We start from the raw sequence: 11,183 nt of genomic DNA, 5'->3' as shown, positions 1-11,183 counted from the left end.
AGTTATCATAATTGAACTATAATCTATGGAGGGTAAACTCCAGTCCACTAAAAACTGATTGAATTGTAAACAATATGTATTAGTATTATTTGGTTTCTGACAAATTATGGATGATTCAGATCACGAGCATCAAGTCAAGTAGAGTTAAACATCATAACAGAGACTACATATATTATACATAGATACAAACACATAAACACATAATGCTAGCCTCAGGGAAAAGTCTCATCTATCTATATCTATCTATCTCTCTCTCTATATATATATATATATATATCGATTGGTAGAGGAAAAAAATTAAGCAAATAGAAATAAATATCTACTTGCATACAAATAGTTTGAAATGTGCTCCAAATACCTCAACTAAGTACACAATAAATGCAAAATCCTGCTTTGAGATTAAAACACAATACATGATCCTGATACACTTCTTAAGCGACCATAATGTGTTGCCTACTTGAGCAACATTTTCAGGGCATTACTAGTGTCGGAGTATTTGTACCGTGTGGTATTAGTATTTCTAAAAAAACGAAGAAAAAAAAGCATCCTATGTGAGTTTGGTGCTTTAAAACTGTATGTTCACCTGTTATCTGTATCTCAAAAAGAAACCTTCTTGAAAGAAGTTTATTTTGAAAGGTAAACCGGAATCTCGCTTTTATATTTGCAGTATCTTGACGGTGGCCGCGTCGGGCTGCATGAGTCACGTGTCTGCACCGTCCCCATTTTCCGCTGGTATAAAAACGAGCAGCAGAGAGACTGGGTCAGCTCCACACGGTTTCGAGTCGCAGGAAACCAACAGAGGTGAGTCAGAGGGCTTTTTATTTTTTTGGGAGTCTGCAGCTCGGTGATGCTCAGAGGGAAATCTTTATATCTTTATATTCTGTATTAACCCTAACCCTAACCCTAACCCTGAGAAATGAGAACAGTGTGCAACGCATTTTCCAGTTTCAGTTTATGAAATTACTAAATTTCTAACTTTAATTCGAATGTATAATGTGCTTGTTTTTTATATTTTGTATTTCTATTTTAATTCTGTCAGTTGTTTTTCTTCGTGCAGACTTCATGGCTGACCATGTGACATGTGTTGTTATGTGTTACTTACTCATTCATGGGTGTGACCTTCGTTTTTGGATCAAAACAACTGGATTAGGGTAGATGACATCATATGTTTACTTTAATACACTTTAGGCGAGGCGCACCCTGCAGCAATACTAACTTTTAAATATGAATATTAAGTAGCTATTGATACAGAACTATAAGTGTTGAGTACAGGAATAGAGGATTTAAAGAAAATGCTGTCAGGTATAATATTAGTCTTCCACATGTATATGTAGAGGAGCTATTTGCAATATTAACAGTTCTGAAAATGGAAGATGTTGAACATTAAAACTGACCCTAATTCCTTTGCAACCACATGACATGTGAATCCTTTGGGTGCAGACATCTCCAAACTCATAAAATGAGGCCAAAACGAGGTCACACGTGACGGTCCCATTGGTGGCAAGTGGAGCTCAAATGATCCAGATTAGTTCATTATTCTCTGCGTAGCTTTGGGACAGAAAGAGAAGAGGAATTAATCAATCGTGAAAAACAAGCATCAGCTGCAGTTATCAACTGATGTAAAAATGTTACTACGGAAAAATATAGCATCACATTTTATTGTATTCATGTGTCACAGCAACACAGTGAAATAAAACTATAAAGTTAGGAATAACATCAATTATAAATAGATTTTTCAAAAACCGTGTTGGTCAATTTTAAGCAATTCATTCACAAAAACATTTCAGTTGATATTAAAGTTGTATATATACATTTCACATCATTATATATATATACATATATATAATGATGTGAACTGCACGCTGAATAAAGTAAAGAAAAATAATACCACATTATAGTCTAACAAGTTATATAATGACACAATAATACAAATTGAAATATTAATAGAGTATTACTATAGAGTCTTACATGTATTGTTATGCAATGTAGGATAAATTAGTTTTAGACTCAAACTAAGTGTCTGATGTTTACTGCATTTAATTTGGTGAAGCTGAACTTTCTAGAAGGCCCTGAGGCAACATCTGCAGGGTTTGTCAGTTGGCATTCTTCCAGTGGTGTCACTGCGATGTGCAGCTGCCAAGCAGCAAACAGACATCCGCAACGCCATTTACCTAACCTTTCTCTCCTTTTTTATATTTGTTTATCTTTCTCTCCGTCAACTTGTCTCTGCCTGTTTAACTCTTTCTGGCTCTGTCTGTTTTCTTTTTATCCATTGCTCCTTCTTTCCTCCAGCTGCACCTCAAAGTCTGACTCATTGTGGGGGGTTTCCCATTAAAAGTCTCGCTGGTCCCAGTCTGCCCCTGTTTATAACCTTCCAGTAGCCGGCCTGCTGTGATTAAAGCTTATTGTCACATGAATATTGACCTCGTTGCGTAAGCGGCTGCAACTTGCTGCGCTGAATGTGTTAAACTCGTAAACACACATGAGCTCATCCGGCTGAAGAGGAGAAAGTGGGACGGGGCTCCGAGCTCCCAGGTGGGCGTTCAGACCTTTTCGTTTGTTTTTCACTGCAGAATGAAAGCACCAAGATTCTGAGAGGTTATATATACCATCATTCTGGCTTGTCACTGATTTTAATATTTCCATTGTCCTGGCATGCTTTTTAACTAATAGAAACTTTGTTTAATAGGTGCAATCAAATAAAGCTCCTGTTATGATAACTGCCGAGCCGCTTCAAGAAGCGGGATGCTGTGTCATGGCCGGCTGCAATTTCACAAGTGGGGGCCATATTGGACGGAGCGTAGAGGACATATTTTCACAGTGTCATTCTCTTATCGATACGTCTGGTATTCTCTTCATCCACATATTCTGAACACAGACGTTCTGTTCGCTATTGTTGCTTTATCTAGACCCAGTGGGAGGCTGTCAACAGGCTCTACCTTATAAGACCTATAATAGTTGCAGAGAAATGTATCTAAAAGGTCATAAAATGCTTTTTTTACCACACAATTTCATTGATTTTTTTAAAGTGTCAGGAGCCCCCCTGGCCTTCCTCTACAAAATGTTGCTCAAGGAGACACGTACCAACCAGGTGGACACCCAAGAGGCCCTAAAAGACACGTAAAATGACTACAGATGTGTGTCCAGGTTTACGTCTGTTACTCTCTGCAGACCCTGTGGCCTCCTTGTAAAATTCCAGCTCTGTTATTAAACAAAGAGAGGCTGACAGAGACAGAGAGAGAAGGAAATAAGTTGAAAGAGTAGAACATTTAAAGAGGATGGAGTTAGAAAGATAAGCGACAGATCCAGAGACGGGTTTAAAAAGATGTCTGGTGTCAGACCAGCGTCCTGGAGGAACTGACTGCTCTAATCCTAAATGTATTTCAAGACTCTCCCGGAGCCTCCTCTGCTCACGGCGTAACCACACGGCCGATGCCAGTATTCCAGAGCAGAGATGTAGTTTGGAACGACTTCAATGTCGTCGCACAGGATGATGTGTGTGCGTGTGTGTGGGTGGGTGGGTGTGTATCTGGCCTTCACCTCTAAATGAACGCATTTCCTCCTCTCCAGTTAAATCTTCCTCTAGAAAAACACAAGAAGGAACAATTCAAACATGGCCGAGGCTCAACACTAACTTTTCTGATTATGCTCAGATTAAACAAACAAAATGCAGCAATTTAAGTTGTAAGCATTAGACGCAATTCTGGATTTATTTCTACCTGACTAGATAAATTAAGCTCATCACTTCCTGGTGTTATGCACATAGGGTGTACATGTTATCATCAGACACTCTTCAAGAAAGGAAATAAATGTCCCAAAATGAAGAAAAAAAACAATCACGTCATAGAGAAACTGAGTAAACAGAGAAATGGCCTGCTGTTAGCTTATATAATGCTCAGTTGATCAAAGTCACAGGGAACACTGATCTGAGGTCAGTTTGGTCAGTTTGTCCTTTTGGTGCATGAAACAGGAGAAGAGGTGCATGGTTCAATTACATGAGTCTAAATTATTAATAAGTATTGATCAGTGCTGTTATTTTTATGTTGTGCTGAGTAGGGACGGAAAACTGCTGATTAATAAAGTTATTTTCTCCTGCGTAGGTCTCTGCTTTCTTCACAGCGCGTGTCGCCCCCTACAGGCGATGGAGCGGTATTACAACAGCATCACACGGAAAGCCAGAACTGGTTGGTCATGTTGTTGTTTTTTTCCAGGTCACTTTCTCATCATTGCCTGCTGGCCCCGTGAGAGTCAGAGAGGATGTTAATGATGATGATGATGATGAAGAAGAAGGGGTCCAAGTCTGTGGCCGTGGTGGCTCTTCTTCTGGCCTCAGTTAACTGCCTCCTTCCTCCATCCAAAGAAGATCTGAACCGTAAGTCAACCTGATTTGGGGCTGCAGCAGAAATAACAGACTAAAAATAAAAGCCTGCAGAACTCAAACTAAAATAGTAAATGAAAAAATTATTTTTCTATATATTTTTTCTGAAAAACACAACAAGTAGAGTCCTGTATCGAGTTGAGAGTCCCCTGATGCCACTGTGATGTCACTGTGATGCCACTGTATATGCCACTTATATTATATATCTTAAATAATATTACATATAAATAAAGAAAATCAACTAAACTAAAACATCCCACATAAATGTTGTCATTAAATAATCTGAAAGTCAGGAGTCGGCCGTAAATATGTCGCGTTTGCTTTTGACAGAGATCTCACTCCAGGGAGAAAAGTATCTGGATAAACAGATTGAAACCGCTGTTAACGGAGTGAAGGAGATGAAGAGCGTGATGCAGACATCTTCGGAGGACCACCAGAGGGTTTTGGATGTTCTGGAGAAAACCAAGGAGCAGAAAGAGGTAGAAACAGTCAGATATCAGCACTGATGCAAATGAGATGGGTTTGTAATATGTTATGGATTTACTAATGATAAACACATTAACAGTGCTTATTTCATACATATATACAGGCGGTGATACAATATGATGCACTGGTTTACTGGTTTATGTTGTTGTTGTTGTTGTATACATCTTATGATGCGATTACAGGAACACAGGGTCATACCTTTTTTTTCATCAAGTGAAAATTTAAATACAAAATATCTGTAATTGAGCAGACGCGTATAATGACGCCACAACAATGTTCCGGCTTCACAATACTTTTTTTGAGGGGGGTAATTTCTCCATTTACTGACTAAAAAAAGACTGAAAATTATGATTTTTTTAAAGAAGATTATTGCCGTCTGTATATTAACCACTTTCTGCAAGAACGAAGAAGGGTTCAATAACCGGGTGTTATCAAGTTGAACTGCTGCAGTAAGAAGTTTCTTTCACTGTATTGAAAACAATCTTCAAACGAACAGAATGTAAATATATTTTATTATATTACAATCACTTTGTTCTAACTGACACGACGTGTCACAGTTACAACGATAACAATTAGCAATGAGTTCTCAGGATCCCACCAAAATAAGAGCGTGCCCGATGAATTCCTTGTTCCTGCTTCCCGACAGGAAGCCGTGCTCATGGCTCAAGAGATGGAGGCCAAACTGGAGCAGGAGCAGGAGGTCTGCAACGAGACCACCAGGGCTCTGTGGGAGCAGTGCAAGCCCTGTCTGAAGAACACCTGCGTGAAGTACTACTCCCGGACATGCAGCAGTGGATCTGGACTGGTGGGCCGCCAGGTCAGACCATCGCATGCACACAAGCATGTGCTCATCCTACATTAGACATCTGGGCTTAGATTATAATCCAGTTGTTAGCTGCCTCCCTCTATAAGGGGGACGTTTCATTGATTACCTTCGCATTGAAAATGCGGAAGGTCATGTTTTGCTCGCCGTGTATTTGTATGCGTGAGTGTTATTCGCATAAGTAAAAAAGTATTAAACCGAATCGCATGAGATTTGGTGGGATGATTGGTTATTATCCGGGGACCATTTGATTAGATTTTGGGATCGATCGGGTCAAAGGTCATGAAAAAAGTCAAAATCTTCTTGAATCGCATGAAATTTGGTGGGATTATTGGTTATTATCCGGGGACCATTTGATTAGATTTTGGGATCGATCGGGTCAAGGTCATGAAAAGGTCAAAATCGTATTTTTACCATAGCGCGGTCAATTTATATCCAATTGGCATGCAACTAATGCCAAAATGTTCATAATTCAATGCCCAATATTGTAATATGCGAAGGTATGTGCTCTACTGAGTGCCCGTTCTAGTTACATATTGCTTTGAGAATCAAAGAACCCTTTAAACTAAAGTGACCGTAATGCAAACATGTTGCCTATGAGTAATATCTTTGGATTAAAATAATAATTTCAGTCACTTTTCTTGTCAATTAATAGTAAATACTGTGGAATGTCAGGGACATGTAAATAGCCCAATGTAATATTATTACATGGCACAACTAAAAATACCACAACAAAGATGAGTATCAGCATCAGAAACACGAGCCTGATCACTCGTACTGCAACACTCTTTCCCATCCACTTTCTCTCAAAATAAGATGATATTTAAAATGAAAAGCTGTCCCTTGACCTGCAGCTGGAGGAGTTGCTGAACAGAACGTCTCCCTTCTCCATCTGGATCAACGGGGAGAACACAGGCGTCCTGGAGCAGGAGGGGCAGCGTCAGCGCAAAGTGTTCAACAGCCTGCAGGAACAATTCACAGAGATGACCGATGTTGTGGACAACCTGTTTTCAGAGAGTTTGAAGGTAGTATTTGCTTGATGGACCGATGGACACAGACACACATGTAGGATTTAGCATAATATATTGGCAGGAATGGAATAAAGTACTCATTGGTACATTTTTATTTGTGTACAATTACCTTAAACTAAGAATCTCAGGAAGCCCTGTTTCGACAGTCGAGAACAGACTAAGCGACAAAAAATCAAACATCTGATAATATCAGCTTTGAAATCTCTGAAACCCAAGTTTAAATCATCATCATCATTTTTCAGGGAACTTTGTGTTCAGCTCATTCTGCTGAATCATGATTATGGATCTTAAATCTTGCGCCAACAAGAAAGAGATACGGATGCAACAGCACACTAACGGCAGAACAAACAAGTTCACTTGTTGTTGTTGTTTTTGTGTGTGTGTGTCTCAGGTGGCCAATCACGTGCACTTCAGCACCCCAGTGTTCTTTTTTCCCAATTTCCTGGGACCGAGCCGAAGCATTCGCTCTCTTTTCAACGATCCGCTGCACGGCTTCCAGGACATGTTCTCCCCCATGATGGACATGGGCAGGAACCTCTTCAGCTCCATGGGCTCCATGGCCGACGTCCACTCGGACACGGCTCCTAGCGAAGGTGCATGGTCGCACATATTCCGACGCCCCGTTCATTTATTCAGAAAGCTTTGATAAGGTTGGAGGGCGGTTTTAATCGCCTAACAACGGCGCGTGTGTGTGTGTGTGTGGTCGCGCAGACGGCAGCGTGAACGAGGACGTGGTCATCACCAAACCTTTTGGCAGCGGCAGGATGACCTGCAGAGAGATCCGCCGCAACTCAGCCGGCTGCCTCAAGTTCCGCGAAGAGTGTCAGAAATGCAAAGAGATCCAGCATATCGGTGACATCACTCTCTGACCACGTGTTTTATTCTGTTCTGGGATACAAGATGGACAACATATGGGCTGCAGATCAAAACAAATCATGAGCACTACTTAGGACAGATATGTTGAATTAGGATCAAATATGAACAACGTCCTCAAAGATTGAATGAGTAGTGTAAGATGTATTAAAACAACTTAATGATAATAATAATAATAAAAACTACCCAAAGGGTTCGGTGGGTGAGATGAGGTCCGTTTGTCCTTTTAAAAACACAATAACAATTCTAAATACTAATACTAAATATACAGAGGGAAGAAAATATATACACAAGGCAGTGACCAAGTGAATTTCCAGCAGGTTAAAGTTTTATTACATGTATATTACAGAGATAATAATAATAATAACAATAATAACTTTATTTATATAGCACCTTTAAAAACAGAGTTTACAGAGAATCAAGGCAAAACAAATAGAATGGTAAGATACAAATATAAAAATTAAAAACAACAGACAAACTAAATCAGGGGAACCAAAGAACTTTATAAAAGGACGACATCACTTAAAATGCTTTTATTAAAGCAACACAATCCTGATGTATCATCATTTTGGAAACAGGAAGAGCTTCAAATGGTAAAATATTTTAACCTGTAATAACATTTTGGGACAAAAAGTGATCACTTTAAACACACTGCAGGGGAAGTCTTTGTCAGACGTGACATTATCTTGGATCAAATTGCAAAACAATATTTAAAACATGCTTTGAAACAAATGTGTCCTCTTCTAATGAATATAATCCCAGTGTAGAGATTGGTGATGACGCTGGTTGATGATGATGATGCTTCACAGACTGCGCCGGGGTGAGGCCTCTGGAGGGCCCTCTGAAGGAGGAGCTGGAGGAGGCGTTGGCCTCGGCCGAGCGCTTCACGCAGCAGTACAGCCGCCTCCTGAAGACCTTCAAGGAGCAGATGTTCAACACCTCCTCCACCCTGGATCAGCTCAACAGGGAGTTCGGCTGGGTGTCGTCTCTGGCCAACAGCACCGGCACCAAGGACCACGTCTTCCGGGTCCACGAGGTACGAAGAAGAAGCCACAACCGATGCGTCGTTGTCACGCGTGACATTTTTATTTGTTAGTTGTGTCGTCGCTGATGGAGCTTTCCTAAATCAGAAAAGACTTCAAATTCATAACAAGCTGAGTTTGAGAAAATTAATCAAGGAATATCTTTTTGGGAGGGTCAGCAGAGAAATAAGAAACATGTGATGAGATTATAAAGGACTATATGCATCTACAAAAAAAAAAATCTTCCATGATGAATTTAGGACACTGTGTTTAACAGTGCACATGTTTTAGGATTTCTTTGGTTATTTTAATTGTTTAAAAGTTTCATTTTGTGGCATAAATCCTTCCACTCACATACGTTTGGCTTGACGACCACCGTGCAAGTTGGATTTAATACGATAAATGATGTTCACATTTTATTTTGTGGTAGCAACAATGCGACTGGGAGCAGTAAAAACCACCATAATCTGCACATGAACAGCTTGAAGTGCGTCAGCATTGGGACCGCACGTCTGCTGAGGCCGTGCAGACGTGCGGTGCCACTAACGGATGAAACTGTGCTGCAGGTTAACATCACAAACACCGAGGGGACAAACGTGTCCGTGCAGCTCTTCGACTTTCCGCCCATGAGCTTCAGCGTGGACAGCGACATCCTCTGGACCGACCCCAAGTTCTCCGAGGTGGTGGCCCAGGAGGCGCTGGACCGCTACAAGGAAGCCAGCATGTGAGTGTCGAGCACAGCGGGGGGTTTTCAAAAGGTCGACGACTTTTTCCTCAAAGCATTCGTATGTTTTTCTTGTGACTTGATTGTGTTTCTCCACATTGAGCTGACACAATGTCCTCCAGTTCACCAACAACGGAGCTGCGAGAGTAAAGGCAGTGGACCGAAGGAACAGGGCAGAGTTGCAGTTATTTAGTAAACTAAAACTACAAATCCTACTTAAATTGCCTTTCAGTAAATTATTTGCGATCTTTGATCTTATTTTCTAATTTTAAATTTGAGTTGTCTAAATCCCTCACTTTAGGACTTGATTCCATCTTGTGGTCTTCCTCAGCAGATCATCGTACACACTAACTGGACTTTGACTTTTTGCATTTTTAACTATGGTTTAAAGGTCTAGATTAAACTTTAACGCTGGACAACGGCAACATTTTGAAGATATATTAGGTTCTTATCCATGTATGGCTCTTTCGTTGTCTGCTATCCCAAAACAATGCAATTCAGTTTATTTGGTATAGGGGCTTTCCAGTCTGTACACATACATCCCTGACCTTTGACCTCACATCGGATCAGGGAAAACTCCCAAGAAATAGAAAAAAAAACCTTTTTACAGGGGAAAAAAGGGAAGAAACCTTCAGGAGGAACAGAGGAGGATCCCTCTCCAGGATGGACAGAAGCAAGAGATGTCATGTGTACAGAAGGACTCATTACAGTGTTACAACCCTGGACTGGAAATCAACTTTCTACGGGCGACAGGATTTAAAGAATCACGATCTCTGATCTCCTTCTCTTTGTTTTTTCCAGTGTGGTCAAATAACGTCATGAACATACCAGAGAAGAAGAAGAAATAAAACCCGGTTCTGTTGTCGATCCTCTTGGAGTCCTGCTTTGGCAAACAACTGAAAATGTATATCGTCACATTATAGCTCTTTGTCCCTCTGGAAGAGGAGACATTCCATAGATGTAGATACAGGCCTGCTTATGTCTAAACTGCATCATAAAGGCCTTCATACATGTGAGCTGGCTTTGCAACAAGGGCTCATAGTATTCAATAAATTCTGCTTGCATTTCTGTTCAAATTTCAAATGTGTGTCATCAAGTCTGAAAGACTTTTTTCCTTTGCATTCAGCCTCTCTATCGCATGAAGAATATACAGATATGTCTTTTGCCACATTAGAACAAACATTTGGTTTGTTGCAAAGATTTGTAGAAAACTAAAGTTTAGAGCAAGTGAATTTAAGCTGTTTATAAGTCGATGTCGCTGTGACCTGAGTTGGTTGGTTATCTGGCGTTAAACTCACGAAGTGGAGAGATCTAAGTCGGGGAACAGGAGGTGATGATGCTCTGGATCGCTTTGAGCCCCTCTGTACAAGAGTCTATCATGAAAGAATAGACATTAATAAAACCTGCTCAACCTATTCAGTGTCTTTGTGTTTCTATTGACTGTTGTATTCTCAATGTTGATTGATGCATTAAGAGTCATAAACACCTTTGTCAATCACATATTTTCTGTTGTATGGAACCACATGTTGGTGAATTGTGTTACTTCGAACAACGGTTATTCAGGGAGCCCGGGGGGCCTGTTAAGGAGCTAAATGAGAAAATGAGAGCACAGCTGAGGCCTCTGGGCTCTCAGCCATAAGGCGTGAAACAGACTCCATGACAACAGAGACACGACTCCACTTTATACCAACTAGTTATGTGTTGCTCCAGAAATGCTCTGAATATGAGATCATGAGCGTTGCCTCTCAGCTGCATCCGGGTTGATTCGGTCGTCCTTGATGAAGAATAATATGACTGATTTGTAGTTTGTTATTTTTTCTTAACTTCTTCATCGTCTGCTCGTCGC

The 11,183-nt window shown here is 40.5% G+C and overlaps 1 protein-coding gene across 1 annotated transcript; it reads left to right on the top strand.

Annotated features, from left to right (window-relative positions):
- Nucleotides 1-719: 719 nt before the first annotated feature.
- On the top strand, nt 720-10,752 carry clu (clusterin). Its single transcript, XM_056428385.1, has 10 exons — nt 720-801; nt 4,212-4,372; nt 4,709-4,857; nt 5,511-5,681; nt 6,542-6,712; nt 7,110-7,311; nt 7,430-7,570; nt 8,401-8,627; nt 9,180-9,337; nt 10,139-10,752. The coding sequence occupies exons 2-10, from the start codon at nt 4,258-4,260 to the stop codon at nt 10,149-10,151; spliced, it is 1,347 nt and encodes a 448-aa protein (XP_056284360.1). The 5' UTR covers nt 720-801; nt 4,212-4,257; the 3' UTR covers nt 10,152-10,752.
- The last annotated feature ends 431 nt before the right edge of the window (nt 10,753-11,183 follow it).

The sequence above is a fragment of the Pseudoliparis swirei genome, chromosome 12 (genome assembly GCF_029220125.1).
Source record: "Pseudoliparis swirei isolate HS2019 ecotype Mariana Trench chromosome 12, NWPU_hadal_v1, whole genome shotgun sequence".
Lineage (NCBI taxonomy): Eukaryota > Metazoa > Chordata > Actinopteri > Perciformes > Liparidae > Pseudoliparis > Pseudoliparis swirei.
This window is presented reverse-complemented; position numbering and strand designations above follow the sequence as displayed.

What these genes read in the sequence shown, in the direction of transcription:
- clu (XM_056428385.1), top strand. Translation starts at nt 4,258, where the DNA reads ATGTTAATGATGATGATGATGATGAAGAAGAAGGGGTCCAAGTCTGTG. An exon ending in ATCCAAAGAAGATCTGAACC is followed by an intron (nt 4,373 to 4,708) that starts GTAAGTCAACCT and finishes TGCTTTTGACAG; the next exon opens with AGATCTCACTCCAGGGAGAA. An exon ending in TGTTTTCAGAGAGTTTGAAG is followed by an intron (nt 6,713 to 7,109) that starts GTAGTATTTGCT and finishes TGTGTGTCTCAG; the next exon opens with GTGGCCAATCACGTGCACTT.